This window comes from Urocitellus parryii, chromosome 5 (assembly GCF_045843805.1).
Source record: "Urocitellus parryii isolate mUroPar1 chromosome 5, mUroPar1.hap1, whole genome shotgun sequence".
Classification (NCBI taxonomy): Eukaryota; Metazoa; Chordata; class Mammalia; order Rodentia; family Sciuridae; genus Urocitellus; species Urocitellus parryii.
The window spans coordinates 185,519,443-185,538,443 of NC_135535.1; the positions used below are offsets into that span (position 1 = coordinate 185,519,443).

Consider the following 19,001-nt stretch of genomic DNA (forward strand, 5'->3'; position numbering starts at 1 on the left):
CCAGTAAAGTAAAAAGAACTGACTGGAAAAAAAAAAATTCTGCACCAAAGATGACAGGCTAGAGTTTAACATTTGTGATCCACAAAAACTCCAAATGTATAAGAAAAACATCAAGACCCCAATAATAAATCCACAAAGAGTTAGAAGAGACAATCTGGCATGTGAAACAAACAGGTGGGAAGATATTTATCCTTGCCATGATTAATATCAAATTGGACATATCATCAGATAATCACTGAGGTAGCAAAGATTTTTTTTAAATTCTCACATGAAATTGGTTCAGTCATTTTTTTGTTGGTATACCTAACTTGGTCCAACGACTTTGCAAGCCATAACCTTTGATCCAATAACACCTATCCTGAAAATTTATCCTAAGAAATTAATTCAAAAGACAAATGTATGATATGGTGTGTGAAATCTCAATAAAGGTGTTACCCAATAATGCATTAAATTATTCATTATGCACCCATTCTGTTAGGATCAGTAAGACAGCAACGATGGGGGAGGTGCAACTGAAAAAATTTAAATGGAAATGGTTGATTATGTTTTTAAAAACTTTAACTTTATTCTACTATAATTGAATAGAATGCTTGCAATCTGAAAGCTTTTATTCCAATTCCATACATTTTTCCCCCTTTCTATTTAACAGTTTAACAGTTCAGTAAAGTTTTCATTTACAGGTCTCATACCCTACTCAAAACAGGCCAAACCGCAATACTTAGGGCTCGGCCTAAAACTAATCCAGCCTCCTGCCTCAAGCAGACACGCTTTTTGGGTCCTTCTGCCTGTATCAAGTCATAAATTATGTTGACAATGGGACTAAGTGCTTTCTTTTAGGACCTGAGTCTTTTTTCTTCATATCTGATTTTATCTGAGCCTAACCACCTTTAGAAGAGAGTAGGGACGATGAACATCCTCAAAAACATTTTGATAGACCATTTATGAACCTGGGTCCTCGACCTGGATTGGAGAAATCGTCCAAAGCATGACAGACCACGGGTCCTAGGTGCTTTGGGCTGAGGAACCGGGGCAGTCAAAGATCCGCGAAAAGCCACAATTAAAAGCTCAAGGGAGTGTTTAAGATGGGTAATTGCGAAGAGCCGCCCTATGGGGAGGGTGCTGACTGAGGGATGCTCTTGGGGGCTTCCTAAAATGGGGACCTTGGACAGGAGAGGCACTGGATCCCGAGAGTGCTCGGGGAGGGGTCTCGGCGGAGGTCGGGTCTGGGCCTCGGAATTCGGGGTGCGACACGGCCCCGGGCCGACCAGGCCGCGGCGCCCCGCCCTTTCCCGGGATGCTGGCCGGCCCGGGGCGGGGAGCGGGCGGCGAGCGGACGCTTACAGGTCGGTGCCGAGCCGCGTGAAGCCGGAGTTGAGCGAGGCCCGGGCTATCCGGCGCCAGAGCAGGTCGCAGCTGGTGAAGCGCCGCAGCCAGCGGCACACTTGCGCCAGGCGGCCGAGGGCCCGCATGTCCAGGTAGGAGCAGATGAGCAGCAGCAGCTCCTCGGGCAGGCGCCAGAGCGCGGGCCCTGCAGCCGGCCGGGCAGCGGGCTCCCGAGCCGCCGCTTCCTCCTCGGCTGCCGCCGCCATGGCCGCTCCTGTCCCTGCGATGCCGCCCCAAGCCTGACCGTCTTGTCCCTGTGCTTTCCCCGGCCTGGCATCCTCTCGCCGCCCAGTCCTGCCTCTCCGTTCCTCCTCTTTCCCATCAAGTCTTCCTTGTGCCTCCTTCCCAGCCCCTGTGCTCCCTTCATCTCCCTTCTCGATGCTTCCCGCTCCTTCCTCCACGCTTCCGCCTCCCTCTGAGTCCCGTCCCGGGCCTGCCCCAGCTTCTGCCTCTACCCACGACCCCGCAGCCTCCTGCGCCTGCTGCAGCCCCGGCTTCCCTTCCGCCCCGCTTCCTCTTCCGCCTTGCCCTGCGCCGGCTTTTCCCTTCCCCTTCCTTCGCTTCCCCCGCACGACCCTCGCTTCCTGCAGTTCCCTCGTCTCCCCGCCCTCGCCCTCGCCCGGCCCGCTGTTCCCGGGGGTTCCCGAGCGGCCTTGGCTGCCCATGAGCGGCCGCGGGGCCGGCCCAACGCGGAGCCGAGCCCGAGCCACCGCCGCCGCCCCGGGAGGAGGCGACACCATGTCGGACCGGGTCACATGGGGCGGCGCGGGCTGAGGCCTAGGCCCGCCCCTCACACCTGCGGTGGTGGAGCCACTTCGGGGTGCGGGCCTGGGCGCTGACATCCCCATCCCCAGGGCCTCCCGGAGCACTTGGTGGAAGCACCTGCATTCAGTCATCAAGCTGGTTCTGAGGCTTGCTGAAAGGCCCCATCTAAGGCAACAAAGGGAGCCCCCGCCTTCAGGAAGCACCAAGGTGGAGCCCCTGCCCTCAAGCAGCGCCTAGTTGAGTGGCCTTCCCCTCACGGAACCTTTCTCTTTCCCAGGTGGTACTTCCTTTCCTCAGGCCACATACCAGAGCCTCAGGAAACTGCAGCCCTAGAATTTGACAGGTTCCATTGCAGTTGCTGGAGTTCTCACATAGGATGTGAACCAAGGTCCTGACAGTGAAGTTGTATCATTAGATACATTTTGAGAGGTTGCAATCTACTAGTTCCATAACTCCCCAGTCATGTATCAGCAAAAAGCAGAGCTAGGGCTTCTTATCCTCCAGGGTCACTCATGATTCCTGTATCACCAGTTCCATTCACGCATCAGTCTGAAGAGAGATCCACTGAGGCCTAGTTCTAAACCTGTGTTGTCCAAAGGAGTCCCCTCTGATCACACATGGCAACTGAGCATTTGAAATATGGCTAGTCCAAATTAAAGTATGCTCTAAGTGTATGAAACACATACCAGATTTTGAAGACTTATACAAGAAAAAGAATGTGAAATAGCATTAATAATTTTATATTGATTGCATATTAAAGTGTTAATGTTTTAGATATATTAGCTGAGTACAATATATTTTAATGTAAATACTAGAAGATTTAAAATTATATATGTGACTTGCATTTGTGGCCCAAGTTATTGTTTTTGTTTTTGGTTGTTTTTTTTTTTTTTTTTTCTGAGTTATTTTTCTATGAGGTAACACTGGGTTGCATAGTAAGATTTGGAAGAAGGGAGGAAGATGCCTCTCCTGTCTGGTATCCTGTACCCCAAAGCAATATGGGAAGGACTGAGGAATTTTCTTTTGTATTTACCTACGTCTTAATACCCATTTTCAGGGAACAGGAATGAGTGAGAAATCAATTCTGAAAATGATTCATTCAGCATGGCCAAAGAGAGACTAGGGGAAGCTGCAGCATTGTATTACAGAAGAATCATGTAACAAGGTCAGACCGGAATCTGGCTTTGCCCTAGACTTACTTTTTGATCTTAGCAAAACAACAACAAAAACCCCACCTATCTTGGCCTTTTAGTGTTCTTAGTCTATAGTAGAGATAATACCTCTGCCTTACTTTCGAAGGATAAATGAGATGATCCCTGTAAAATGCTTTGAACTCCTTGAAGAAAATTCTCAATAACAGTTACAGGTCAAATCCTGTTACAAACAGACATACACACACATTTTAAAAGGCTTTGTAAGAAAATGATTTCTAAACTCTAGGCAGTGGTTTATTAAAAGCAATATCTACTACATTTCGGTATAACCAAAGAATTTAGAGCATCTTTTAAAGATCATTACAAAGAAATTGACTTATTCTTAGGTAGCAGACTGGTCAAAGGCTACCAAGATAGGAACACTGCAAATTGAGAAGGAAGTTTTCATCAATTCAATGTTTTGTTGTTGTTGTTGTTGTTGTTGTTGTTTTAATCTCACTACATTTGTGTACTGTGAGACACTCTGGAAGGAAGATAGAAATAAATATAACATGATTCTTGTGTTTTGTGTTCTTATTTGTGTTGACATGTTTGTAACTTTTTTGAGTTTTTTAACCCCTTGTTTACACATAGTAAAGCTGAGTAGTTCATCTATATTGATTATACCTAATTTTTAGTGGAGATTTCAAACCACAAAAACAAAATTATTTAATTAACTCAATATAAATTGTCAGGATTAAAACCCACAAACAAGTATATTTTACCCTTTATTCCATATTGCCTTAATTGCTGGAGAAATCATACTATCATTTTAAAATGTCAAATCACTGTGCTATACCCAAGCTACAGATCAGGTGAACTGTTTAGGCTAGAATTCATGGTTTAATGATCTCCAAAATTAATAAAAAGTCCTGGGCTGAGGATGTGGCTCAAGCGGTAGCGTGCTTGCCTGGCATGCATGCGGCCCGGGTTCGATTCTAAGCACCACATACAAACAAAGATGTTGTGTCCACCGAAAACTAAAAAATAAATATTAAAAAATTCTCTCTCTCTAAATAAAAATAAAAAAAAAAATAAAAAGTCCTGCCAGGCACAGTGGCCTATATTTGTAATCCCATTGATTTGGGAAGCTGAGGCAAGAGGATTACAAATTCAAGGCCAGCCTTGGCAACTTAGTGAGGCCCTATCTCAAAATAAAAAAATACAAAGGCCTAAGGTTGTAACTCAATGGTAAAGCACCCCTGGGTTCAGTTCCCAGTACCAAAAAAAAAAAAAGTAGTAAATCAAAGTACTCACTACACAGGAAGAAAGGCAAATGGAAAATTAGCAAATATTTTGTTATTTGGAGGTACTATTTGTCCCAAACATTTTTTAAAAATAAAAAACAAGCCAGGCACAGTGGTACATACCTATAAATCCCTGTGGCTCAAGAGGCTGAGGCAGGAGGATTGTGAGTTCAAAGCCAGCCTCGGCAACTTAGTGAAGACCTAAACAATTAGACCCTGTCTCGAAATAAAATATAAATAGGGCTGCAGATGTGGATTAGTGGTTAAACACCACTGGGTTCTTAAATTCTAAAAAGTAGAATTTAATGCTTTATAAAAACTTCTAAATGATGGTGGAAGTCCACCTTAAAGAGGACTTTTAGTTGCAGATATATTAAGTCCTTTATGTTTCTGTGTCCATGTAAGTGACATTCCTAGTGGTGATTGTTGACATGCATGGGATGTGAACATCCCCATCCCTTTTAGGGGGGGAAGGGCGGGGGGGGGGGGGTACTGGGTTGAACTCAGGGGCACTCAACCCCTGAGCCACATCCCAGCCCTATTTTGTATCTTATTTAGAGACAGGGTCTCACTGAGTTGCTTAGCACCTTGCTTTTGCTGAGGCTGGCTTTGAACTCATGATCCTCCTGCCTCAGCCTCCCAAGCCACTGGGAATTCAGGTGTGTGCCACCATACCCGGTCACCATCCCTTTTTTTTTTTTTAGAGAGAGAGAGAGAGAATTTTTTAATATTTATTTTTTAGTTTTCGGTGGACACAACATCTTTATTTCATTTTTATGTGGTGCTGAGGATCGAACCCAATGCCCCATGCATGCCAGATGAGCGCGCTACCGCTTGAGCCATATCCCCAGCCCCACCATCCCTTTTTAATTTTTGTTTTGACGGGATCTCCCTAAGTTGCCAAGCCTGGACTTGAACTTGCTATCCTGCCTTAATATCCCAAGTAGCTGCTGTTAAGGCCCTGCACCACCATGTCTGGCTCAATTACTTTTTAAGAGTGAATCATGGGACTGGAGGTGTAGTAGAGTACTTGCCTAGCATTTATGAGATCCTGGGTTTGATCCCCAACAACGGAGAAAAGGAGTTAATCATGTAGATACTCAACCTCCTAATATTTTTCATAATCTTTTTTACAAAACTTGAAAGGAATTCATAGGAATTAATATATTTTAGCAAAGAACATTTAACTAAAGTTTGGTGATTCCTTCATTTTGCTTCAGCTTCATTTTCTTCTGTTAAATTTAGTAACAAAGCCAGGCACAGTGGTGCACATCTGTAATTCCAGTGGCTGGAGAAGTTGAGACAGGAAGATTGCAAGTTCAAAGCCAGCCTCAGCAAAAGCAAGGCACTAAGCAACTTAGTGAGACCCTGTCTCTGAATAAAATACAAAATAGGGCTGGGGATGTGGCTCAGTGCCCTTGAGTTCAATCCCTGGTACAAAAAAATTAGTAACAAAATAGTTAAATTTAGTAACATTTCTGTTAAACGCTATCTAACAAAATTTAACACTTCTATTAAATTTAGTAACATTTAGTAACAGTAAGGCATGTATTATATGAGACTTTTTATAATTTATACAAGGAGTGCTTTTTGTAGGATAATGTTAATAATGGTTCTAAGTAACAGAATTTTTGGATTTTACTTTGTACTTCTCTATATTGCTTGATTTTATATTATAACTGTGTATCACCTTTACAAAATCAATAAATGCTATGTTGAGACTGTCATTCTTTGTTTTACTCAAGAGGCAATTACCTAAATTAGATGTCTGAAATTTAACTTCTGCAGGAATAGTTCTGAATATACATTGAAATGAACTATAAAAATGTTTAATAAACATAGCATTTTTACTAAAAATATATATATGATAATAATAATTCTTTCAAAAAGAAAAAGTTGCCATGAGTCTAAATCACCAATTAAATTGGAGATTTGATGCCTAGATCATTGCCTGAGTTTTTAACAAGTCTCCAAATTTCTTCAAATCTTATTTATACTATTTTAAATAAAGAAAAAGAGTCTAAAAAGTTTTCATAAATAATTACTGGTAAATATTCTATATTCTGAAATTTGCTTAGGAATGCTACCAAGATCTGCTATTTTTATATGAATCTACCATCTTTGTCAAATTCAAAGATAAAAATTGTTCATATGGAACTTTTTCAAGCAAATGTTGGATTAAAATAGTTACTTTCCAGCCCAGTGGTGCTCAGCTGTAATCCTAGCTGCTTGGGAGGATCTCAAGTTCAAGGCCAACCTTAGCCTTAGCAATTTAGAAAGACCCTCCCAGTCTCAAAATAAAAATAAAAAGGCCTGGGATGGGGATATATGTAACTCAGTGGTAAAGTACCCCCAAGTTTAATCCCCCAATACCGAAAAACAACCAAACTCTTTGTCAAAAAAAAAAAAAAAAAAAAACTTTTTAAAGCTACTTTATGCAGAGAAACTGGAAGGAAATGACAAATGCTATGTTGATGATTAGAGTTGGAATTAAGGGTAATTCTATTTGCTCTTGCTTTATATGCTTCCTGCATTTCTAAGTTTCAATAACCATTTTTAAGGGGAAAAAAAAGATAAGTGATGTTCATACCTAAGCATAAGAAATAATTTAGTTAAGCGAGTCCTTTTTTTGTTTTTGTTTTTTTCTTTTGGTGCTGGGGATTAAACCCAAGGTTTTCTGAATGTTAAGCACATACTCTACCACTGAGTATACCCCAGCTTTCTCCCATGCAGACGAATTACAAATAATTTGTAGATACTTCATCTTTGAGGAGGTGGAACATAACTCCCCACTCCTTTGAGAACTGCACAAGGTGACTTCCTCCCAAAAATACAATATGGAAGGGGGAGGGGCAACTTAACAGTGGAGAAATCCAGACAAGCACTGCTTAAGCCAGATGATCAAGGTCAACATCAACAGTGATGAGTCATGTTGATAAAAATGTCACTTTGCCTCTATAGTCTTCCTCCCCAGAACCCATGATAATAGAGAAAAAAATTGAATTATGAAAAATTTTAAAAATCTAATAATGAGAAAAATTGTATAAATTCCAAATGAGAAATAATTCTATAAAATAACTGACCTGTACTCCTCAAAATTGTCAAGATTACCAAAAACAAGAAAAGTCTGAGAAAATGTCACAGCCATGAGGAGCCAAAGGACATATAATAAACTAAATGTAATGTGGTATCCTAAACAGGATCCTGAGACCGGAAAAGAAATTTAAAAGGACATTGGATAAAAACTAAGGAAATCTAGAGGCTGGGGGTGTGGCTCAAGCGGTAGCGCCCTGGGCTGGTGTGTGTGCGGCCCAGGTTCCATCCTCAGCACCACATACAAACAAAGATGTTGTGTCTGCCGATGAAATAAATAAATAAATATTAAAATTCTCTCACTCTCTCTTAAAAAAAAAAAAAAACTAAGGAAATCTAATCAGTTCATGAAGTATAACAAATACACCATAGTAACATAAAGTGTGTTGATAAGAATATACAAAAATTCTATGTGCCATCTTCACAATTTTTCTGTAAATCTAAAACTGTTCTAAAAATTGAAGTTTGTTTTTTGTTTGTTTTGTTTTGTTTTGTTTTGTTGGAGGGGGGGGTGACTAGGGATTGAACTCAGGAATACTCAACCACTGAGCCACATCCCCAGTCCTATTTTGTATTTTATTCAGGACAGGGTCTCATTGAGTTGCTTAGAGCCTCACTTTTGCTGAAGCTAGCTGTAAAAATTGAAGTTGTTTTTTTTTTTTAATATTTTTTAGTTGTTGATGGACCTTTATTTTATTTATATATGTGGTGTTGAGAATCGAACCCAGTGCCTCACACATGCTAGGCAAGCACTCTTCCACTGAGCTACAACTCCAGCCCCAAAATTGAAGTTGTTATAAAGTCCATTTTAGTCTTTTCTGACCACAGAGAAGTCTTTGCAAAAACTGATTCATGAAAGCAGTGTGTCTCCTGAGCTATAACAGATTCATGATATTATGAAACCCTATCCTGTTACCTCACATGCAGAATAAAAAAGTAAAAATAATGTCTCAGTAAATCATCTTCAATAAGCTATGTATCTCTAGTCATCTAGGGCTGGAGGTGTAGTTCAATGGTAAAGCACTTGCTTAGCATGCACAAGTCCCTGGGTTTGATCCTCAGCACTGAAAAAAATAATAATAATAATAAATTCTAATCATCTAGTTTAACAGTCTTACTAGAAAGGTTCACTTTCCAAAGGGTCAGAAAACATCATTCTGAGACACTGTCCTGACTTTACAACTGTGAGAAACAGACTTTTCCAATCATTAATTTTTATATAAATTATATACATGTATTTATATATTATGTGTGTGTATGTGTATGTATGTTGTATGTGTGTGTAGGGACAGTATGTCAATAATGATCCGAAGAGCAAGTAAAGGAAGGCACAGGAAATATAAAATGTAACTTTGTTGGGAAAAAGAGCCAAAACAGATTTTTGAGAGATTTGCCAGTTAAGTAATTCTTTTATATACTGATGCTGTTAGCCTGCAACCGCTACCTTTGTGTCAATAGGTGTGGTTCAAAAGGTTTTATTGTTATTTTGCTTTGTTTTGTTTTGGTACTGGCTACATACCCAGCCCTTTTTATATTTTATTTTGACATAGAGTCTTACTAATTTGCTTAAGACCTCACTAAGTTGTGCAGGTTGGCCTGGAACTTGCAATCTTCCTGCCTCAGCCTCTCAAGTTGCTGAAATTACAGGCATGCACCATGGTGCCTGACTTCACAGGAGTTTTGAACAAGTTAGAGAACCATCAGGATTAGGAATTAGATAAATTGTCATATGTCATCAGATTTTGTGATTTTTGTGATCTCTGCTTATCAGAAGACTGAGTCATTTGGCAAAAATCATGGAAGATGTAATACTTGAGAGAACTACAAAAATCAGGTGAAACTTTCCTGGTCATTGGAGATTTTTTTTTTTTTTAAAGAGAGAGTGAGAGAGAGAGAGAGAATTTTTAATATTTATTTCTTTTAGTTCTCGGCGGACACAACATCTTTGCTTGTATGTGGTGCTGAGGATCGAACCTGGGCCGCATGCATGCCAGGCGAGCGCTCTACCGCTTGAGCCACATCCCCAGCCCTGGAGATTTCTTACCATGCTATCAAGTTATGTTTCTTTTTTAATGGACCAATAAATAAAGTGTCAATAAAGTTATTCAATCATCTATATGAACAAATATGATCTTATCAGTCCTTTTCCAATAAATGAGTAAGGTAAGTTCTAAGAAAAGATTGCTTTTTTCAGAATCTTTAGTTCTTTCAGAAGAAAGTACCAAGTTAAATATAAAATTCTTATTTCTGATTCTATAAATATTATTAATGATACTTAACCATGCTTAACTGCAAGTAATTTTTTTTCATTTAATATATTCATTACACTGAATGAAACCACAGGATATCATTTATTGATCTTGTCTTAGGTTTCAGGTCCTGTTAAAAATGTGAGAAACAGCCTGGCATGGTGGCACATGCCTATAATCCCAGTGGCTCAGGAGACTGATGCAGGAGGACTGCAATTTCAAAGCCAACCTCAGGGGCTGGGGTTATGGCTCAGCGGTAGAGCGCTCACCTTGCATGTGCAAGGCCCTGGGTTCGATCCTCAGCACCACATATAAGTAAATAAAATAAAGTTAAAAAAAAAAAGCCAGCCTCAGCAACTTAGTGAGACCCTTAGCAACTTAGGAAGACCTGTGTCAAAATATAAAATATAAAAGGATGGGGATATGGCTCAGTGACCCTCGGTTCATCTCCAGCACCAAACAAAAACAAAAACCACAAAGCGTAACTTTTTTGAAGCATCATTTAGTTACATTTTCTTCAACAGATGGTAGACTATATTCAATTAGTAACTATAAACACATTTTGGATGTCAATGAAATAAGAATAGGTCTAATTTGAATTTTTTCATTTTTTTTTTTTTACTTTAAAAACAAATAGATGGTGGCACACACAGCTGCAATCCCAACTACTTGAGAGGCTGAGGCACAAGGATCACAAGTTCAAGGCCAGCCTGGGCAACTTAAAAAGAACCTGTCTCAAAATACAATAATAAAAAAGGGTTGGGAATGTAGCTCAGTGGTAGAACACTTGCCTAACACATGCAAGGTCCTGGGTTCATTCTTCACTACAGTGTGTGTGTGTGTGTGTGTATGTGTACATACATATACATATACATATATGCACTTTTATATGTATAATTAAACATACATATGTGTATATATACACACACACACACATATACACACACACACACACTAATTAAAGAGCAATTATGGTCTCTGAACCAAAATTTAATGTCATCTTTTGAAAAACTGTGTGGCTTCTTCTAAAATATTATATACTCTAGTAATATGTCTTTCCCTTTTCCTGTAGCAGCTGTTTCAAACACAAATAGAGAGATGAATGAGAAAAATGCCCTGTTAGAAATGCACCATGGAGAGAAAATCAGAAAAGAAGTCCAAGCTAGCCCCCAGGGATTGTGGAAACAAGGAGTGCAGCCTAGCTCTTCTTCCTTTAGCAATGTGATCACCAGTAAGAGAAGTTTCCAAACACTTGGAACTTAGAGAGACCACCTGCTCCTCGCAGGACAATGGCCATTGGACCACCAACTCTGTTGCTTCCAGTCAAACCCAGATCTCCTTCCCAACAGATGACAGGCTGTCTGTTAGAAGAGTCTCTCAGCAAAAGAGTGAGCAAAGAAACACTGAACTTCACATCTGTTATAGAAGCTCATAAATTAGGAACCAAATGGATAAATTAAAAATCTGAAACTGAAGTCCATCTGATAATAGAATCAAAAGATGACCATATAGGTATCAACCTTGGTGAGACAGAATACTATTGAACCATCTGAATACTATTGAACCACCAAAAGTAAAGAGGAACTTTAGTGCTCATGCATTCCACACATATGGCCAAGCTTGGTGGCACAATTCAGGAGATTTAATCTTCAATCTGTCAAGATCTTCATCTCTATATTGTTCAACAATAGAAGAACCACTAGCATCAGGCCCCACAGCTGCCTAACCTTCCAAAATAGTTGGAGTCAATCAGAAATTCTGATTTCCCTGATTTGAGTGTTTAGCATGTTCAGTCAGAGTTTAATCACAGGTATGTAAAGCAATAATATTTAAATGATATTTTGTAGGGTTTTGAAAATTAAAATTAATATCAGCTATTAGCAGGAACTTCTCCATTGTCCTGTATTAATTCACACAGGAAATTCATGTACAGAATTTTAAATGTTTGAGCAGTTATATTGTGACACAGTTTAGGTGGGATCCATGAGGAGACTGAGAGAAAGTAATTGAAAGTCTTGGCATCATACAACTTCCATAATGATGATTTAAAAAACAACAACAACAAAAACTATAGACATCACTTCCAGTAATTAAAAAAAATTAAATTCCTAGAAAATAAGACAATTTAAGAGCCTGCAATGTTACATTTTTAAATTTCTTATTCAAAAGTACCCAAGACAGGGAGGGGCCGGGATTGTGGCTCAGTGGTAGAGCCCTTGCCTAGCATGTGTGAGACACTGGGCTTGATCCCCTACACTACATAAAAATAAAAACAAAATAAAGGTATTGGGTCCATCTACAACTAAACAACTATTAAAAAAAAAAAAAAGAAAGTACCCAAGATAGAGTCACAGAAACAACCTTAGAAGAAACAGGCCATTGTCAGAGTATAAACATGTTTGGAACAAATGTCTTCCAAGCTGTTTAAATCATGGAACATCCATAGAATAGAATAATAAGCAGCTGTTAAAACAAATGAGCAAGTTGAGCACAGTGGTGCTGCTAACTCAGGAGGCTGAGGCAGGAGGATTAGGAGTTCAAGGCCAGACTAGATAAATTAATGAGACTCTATCTCAAAATAAAAATGAAAAAGGTCTGTGTTGGGGGCTGGGGTTGCGACCCAGTTGTAAAGCGCCAGCACATGTGGGACACCAGGTCGATCCTCAGGATCACATAAAAATAAATAAATAAAATAGAGATATTGTGTTAATTTACAACCAAAAAAATTAAAAAATAAAAAAGGCCTGGGAGTGGGGCTGGGGATGTGGCTCAGGCGGTAGCGTGCTCGCCTGGCATGCGGGCGGCCCGGGGTTCGATCCTCAGCACCACATACCAACAAAGATGTTGTGTCCGAAGAGAACTAAAACATAAATATTAAAAAAAAAAAAGGTCTGGGAGTGCTACTAGGTTCAATCCCCAGTATTGCAAAAAAGCAGAAATAAAACAAAAAAGGAAGATCATATGCATTCTTACAGAAGGATCTCTAATACACATTGAGTGAAGAGAAGCAAAATGCCGGAAAAGTGTGTATATAATCTATTGTGAAGAGAAGAAAACTGCATTTGTATGCTTTGACTTATGTACACTGAGTGTCTCTGAAAAGACACACAAAAACCTAGTATTAGTGTTTGCCTCTGAGGGGAATCAGGTAAATGGGGGACAGTTTCTTTTTACTATATACCATTTTTACACCTATACCTTTTGAATTTTTAGCTTTTAGCTATTCATTTGTATCACCAAACAAAAAATAAGTTTTAGTGGGTGCAGTGGTGCACACCTATAATCCCAGCTGAGGAGACTGAGGCAGAAGGATCACAAGTTCAAAGCCAGTTCTCAACAACTTAGCAAGGCCCTAAGCAACTCAGTAAGACCCTATCTCTAAAAAAAAAAAAAAAAAAAAAAAAAGTACCAAAAAGGGCTGGGGATGTGGCTCAGTGATTAAGCACCCCAGGTTCAATCCCAGGTACCTAAATAAATAAATAAGTTTTTTTTTTTTTATTTCTAAAAAGAGAACTCTAAAAAATGAAAGGGCTTTTTTCAAACTCTAAAAAATTTAAAAAAAAAAAAACACATTACTTTGCCATGGAGAACTGTTGGTAGAAGGAAAAAGAATAAATCCATCCCATTGCATTTAAGTAAACAATAAGATGTTAGGAAAAAGAATTAAACAGGGAGGAAAATACTATAACTCAACTAAAAAGTATAAAAAGAGAAAAATTCATTTTGGGAATAGTATCATAATGTTTCAATATCACAGTGAAACATACAAATAAATTTTTAATGAAGTCTATCAGATCTAAAAATCAGTACAAAAATTTCAATTTTTTAAAGCCCTGACACATACCTCTTCAAAGCACACACACACTAAGCAGCCTATGAGACTATTAAGATAATTCCTAACTTTCATGGCTATTTCTTTCTTAGGGGTCATTCTTTGCATTTTTACTGCCCTAAATTTACCTCTTCAAGTCACAGCAATGCGGATTGAGCTTTTTTTCTTTTTTAGTTTTGTTTCCAGCCAAATCTTTTGTACATTTCTGGAATTTAAGCCACCTCAGTTACTGCTACTTATCTATAACACCATTGCTTTGAGGGATTAAAGCAGGTTTTTTGTAATACACTTAGATCAAGAGTTATCTGAGTTGAGAAGAATATCCTGTTTGAGTTGGGGATGGGGAATCTTTTTTATTTTTTATTTTTATTTTTATTTTTTTGATCTTGAGTTGTTTTGATTTCCCCTGAGAGCAGTAATCTTCAGCAAGTGATATTTTTAAAAAGCCCCAAACACACCACAAAACATTCCAAGTGATTTTAACTCCTGAATGAGGTTGGGCTACCTGAGTGATTCTCTCTCTTCTCTTCTTTGGCAGAAAGGATTAGAAACCTCCACAGAACTTGCTCTCTATTAAAGTGGAGTGCTGTGCATTCATTGGCAAGAGGTGAATTGTTTTCAGATTACATGCGAAAGAGTGTGTGTGTGTTTCTTTCCCACATCAAAGACTTGGATGGAAGCAGTTCTGAGTATTGCCAGGGATGCAAGAATTGGTGCTAAAGTGATTAACAAAATTGCTTTTCTGCAAAAGAAGCACAAAACATTACCTAGGGATTAGAGGAGGAGAGGGCAAGATTAAAGGTGATGTTGAATTTTGGGTAGAATATCTTATCCATCTTTTTCAAATCATGGTTCAAGGATTCTGTGGCCCCTCCTTAAGGAAACCTGAACAAATCAAAGCCCTGCTTTCTCAAATTTTGTACACAGGGGCACTGACAAGGTAAAATTAAAGCTACTAGCATAAGCAGCACTCACTAAGTGACCTTTGTATCTTTATCTTACTTTTCAAATACATTTTCAATGTATGTTAATCAGCACACGCCAATGACTCCATTGATCAAAATCTCTTTCCTTTGTAATTGGTTTGTGTGTCCACCTGTTGAGTTTAAATGATAGTGTTTTATAGAATTTCTGGGGTTATTGTTCTGTTTCAGTAAATCTTGACTAGATTAATCCAGAATCCCTTTTTAAATATATCTTTCACAGTCAAAACCTTCATCTTGCCTAAATGTTAAAAAAAGCCAGAAGTCCAGGGATGTAGCTCAGTGGTAGAGCACTTGCTTGATGTGCACTGAGGCTCAAGTTCAATCCCTAACATGAGGTTAAGGGTGTCAAACTTATATCCTAAATAGTTAAGCAAACTCAAACAGCAAAACTCACTATTCCTACTTTAAGAAATTATTGTAATAGGTATCTCAGAAACGTTTCATGACATTCTTGCCACTCTGAATGTTTCCAGTCTCTTTCCAAAACCAAACTAAGTTCCTTGCCTGTTCCATGAAGTTCTCCTGACTTCGGACTCCCAATCAGACAGGTAGAAATATATAAGTACATACAACATTCTTCTGTGAGTGAACTTCTTTCTCATTGTTCTTTTCCTTTAAAATATTGTACCTCCGTCCCCCCCCCAAAAAAAAAAAAAGAAAAAGAAAATGTATGTGTGGATAGGTGGAAAAAAAAACATTAATTAAAATAAGCAAAAAAGATTTACAGTAATGTATATGTAATGATACTTTTTATGACAAAAAGTTAATATGAAATAACATCATAATTAAAAAATATATTTTATTAGTTATTGGTGGACCTTTATTTATTTGTTTGTTTATATGCAGTGCTGAGAATCGGACCCAGTGCCTCACACACGCTAGGCAAGCACTCTACCGATGAGCCACAACCTCAGCACCCAACCTCATAATTCTTTAAGAACTAGGTACGTATACTAAATTACACAAATAGAAACCAGTATTACATATGTCAAATTCAGGATAGTGGCTGCCTCTGGGGAAGAAGGTGGGAAATGCAATCTGGGTAATGATGGAAGGAAATTTTAGTTCCATCTAAAATTTTTAATGGGGGGGGGCGGGGAGACCAAGAACAAAAACAAAGCAAAACAAACAAACAAAAATACCTCATTAACCTATGATGATTCACTTAGGCACAGGAGATGTGAAGTGTCATTGAAATTCTTGTCTAAAAACACAACAAAAGTTTCAGATCTCATCTTTGTTCCCATAAACTGTTCTTTATTGTTCTTTCACTTAACCTGTAGATGTTTTTTTTTTTTTTTAGACCCTGGTTATGTCTCATTTTCTTTCAACAACAGTAAAATCCGTTGCCAAGTGATTAAATCATTGAGAAAAGTCGTTACCTCCTCTTTGCTCCACAATAAAATTTACTAAGTTAATGGACTGTGGGATGGAACTTTATTTCTCTGTGTGTGTCCTATAAAGAACGAGATACACTGTCAGCCCTCCATCAACAGAATAAACAGAGGAATAAATAAATAAGCACAGTTGGCCCGCCGCCGCGCACGCCGCAGTCCGTGGGCGTTTTCATTTTGAAACCTTGTTTCTCGAGGTTGCCTATTTGACTTCTTCGCTTTCAGGAACTTGTCGAGAACAATCATTTTTTTTATCTGTCTTTCCCTTGGGGTCCCGTAAGGTCACTGGACATAAGATAGCTGTGAAATTTGACATTGTTCCAATTTAAATGCTTTCCTCCAGCAAGTGCAAGACTGCGGCCGCTTGGGTGTGGGGCTTGCGCGGCCAGGCGGGCTCTGAGACCCGCCAGCCCTCCAGGCTTCAAAGCCTGCCATCCTTGATCTCACTAAAGAATGTTTTTGAATTCTATGTCCATCTAGTGGTTGCCTGCAAAGATCTACTTGGCTTTTTCTTTCTTCCTTTTCTTTCACACTTGATCAGTGAGATTCTGTTTGTGATGGGGGTTTTGCCCCCCTTGGTCTTTAATTCTTTCACAGGTGGTTTCAAAGTGTCTATCCTCAGCCACTGCTTTCTATAAACAAGCAGGAATTCGGAGCTACAGTTACCGATGGCTCTGCTCGCAGGGCCCTTCTGCTCTCACTTTGAAAATAGACTGTTTTGTGGACAGTAAAGTACAGTTCCTTTTCACAGATGAGATTAGAGGCTTGAGGGGAGTCTGAAGGGAGGGGAGTGGGTTTTTTTTTTTTTTCCTTCTTTTAACTGGAGAGCCTTTGTGTTGTAACTCATTTTTAGCAAATGCAAGAACTTTACTTATTTTACACTCAGTTGCACCTTTGGTTAAGGATGACATGGCTCCAAGTAGAAGGTGCTGGGAATTTGCTGATTTCCTCATTAATTCCATCTCCAGCATCCCAAGTGTATGGGTGAGAGTTGAAGATCAGGTGGCAAAAGGAGCTAATGGGGATGCATATCCAAGGTCTGGAATTAGATAAATTCTAGCCAAGGATTCTCATATGCCATGGGGGTTGAGTTATCTATTTCCTCCTCTCTCTCTATGGGTTGAAAAATCTCTCACCAGGTCTCAGTTCCTTTATTTGAGGTTTTAGAAGGAGTGGGATTCAACCCCTTGTCTTTCAGTTCTCATGAATCCTGAAAGTTCACGGGAGCTGATGGATTTACACTGCTCTGAATCCTGTGAGAAAAAAAATACTAGCTGGAGATCAAGTGAGATGGTTTGGTCCCCAATGCATCAACAGTGTTAAGGCACTATTTGTGTTTGGGGCCATCTTAGCCTCTAGCAAAATGGCAGTAAGCTCTGAGTTAATACTGAAAGTCACTACCTTTGTTCTACTTTAAATTAAAACAAATATTTTTAAAATATAAAAATAATTTTTCTGGATTGGGGATGTAGTTCAGTGGTAGAGTACTTTCCTAGCATGCACAAGGCCCTGGGTTCAACTGTAACACATTTCAATAGAATCAATGTTAAAAAAAAAAAAAAAAAAAAAAAGTAAATGGTTAGTATTCCTGCTGTATAATTTATAATAGCAAAAAAGTACAAGCAATCTAAATGTTCACCAGTGGAGAATTGGCTAAATAAATGATAATCTATCACTCTATGGAAAAATATATAATACCTTTTTAAAGTGAAATAATTATCTGGGTATAACAGCATACACCTGTAATCCTGGCTACTTGGGAGGCTGAAGCAGAAGGATTACAAGTCCAATGCCAACCTGGGAAATTTAACAAGACCCTTTCTCAAAATAATTTAAAAAAAAAAAAAAAAAGAGCTAGGGATTGTAGCTTAGTGATAAAGTGTTTGCCAGATATGTGTGAGACCCTGGGTTCAATCCCCATTATTAATAAAAAGTGCAATAATTTAAAAGAGAACATAAAACTGCAACATAGTGACACAGAAACATATCTAAGAAATAGTGTTGGGTGAAACAAATATGTGAAAAAATATTATGAAAATGATATGTACAGCAAGGTCGTGGTAGCATATAGCTGTAATCCCAGCAATTCAGGAGGCTGAGGCAGGAGGATCACAAGTTCAAGGACAACCTCAGGCAACTTAGTGAGACCCTGTCTCAAAATAAAAAGGAAAAAGGACTGAGGATGTAGCTCAGAGGTAGAGCACCCCTGAGTATAAGTCCTAGTACCACACACACACACAAAGGATATGTACAATATACTCCTATATAGTTTTAGTGGGTTCAGGTATAAATATACAAGGATTGAGGGAGGTGATGTAAGAAACTTTAATTTTATATGTAATGTTTTATTTTTGTACAAGGAGAATGTATTTATATAATTCTCATGTAATTAATATATATATTTTTTTTTCATTTTTTTATTTTTTAGTTTTTGGCAGACACAACATCTTTGTTTGTATGTGGTGCTGAGGATCGAATCCAGGCCGCATGCATGCCAGGTGAGCACGCTACCACTTGAGCCACATCCCCAGCCCCTAAAATATATTTTTTAAAAAAATATTTTATGTTTACATTTTTAAATACCTTTATTTTATTTATTTATTTTTACGTGGCACTGAGGATTGAACCCAGGGCCATGCACATGCTAGGCAAGCACTCTACCGCTGAGCCACAGCACCAGCCCCTAAAATATAATTTTTAAACGATTTTTTTTTGTACTGGAGATTGAACCCAGGAGCACTTTATCACTAAGCCACATCCCCAGTATTTTTTCATTTTTTATTCTGAGACAAGGTCTTGCCAAGTTGCTGAGGGCCTCACTAAATTGCTGAGGTTGACCTTGAGTTTACAGTCTTCTTG

At 38.9% G+C, this 19,001-nt stretch overlaps 1 protein-coding gene and 1 long non-coding RNA gene across 2 annotated transcripts in view; one reads left to right on the forward strand and one right to left on the reverse strand.

The window, feature by feature from the left end:
- The window catches only part of Fbxw4 (F-box and WD repeat domain containing 4), an 89,916-nt gene extending 87,790 nt beyond the window's left edge, over positions 1-2,126 (reverse strand). Inside the window, exon 1 of the mRNA XM_026407883.2 lies at positions 1,342-2,126. Within this exon, the coding sequence (XP_026263668.1) occupies positions 1,342-2,123 (782 nt within the window). The 5' untranslated portion in view covers positions 2,124-2,126. The remainder of the gene's footprint in view (positions 1-1,341) is intronic.
- LOC144254936 (uncharacterized) lies at positions 1,403-18,635 on the forward strand. The gene is made up of 3 exons (XR_013343644.1): positions 1,403-1,475; positions 15,595-15,692; positions 18,571-18,635. It is a non-coding gene; the product is annotated as an uncharacterized LOC144254936 (long non-coding RNA).
- The last annotated feature ends 366 nt before the right edge of the window (positions 18,636-19,001 follow it).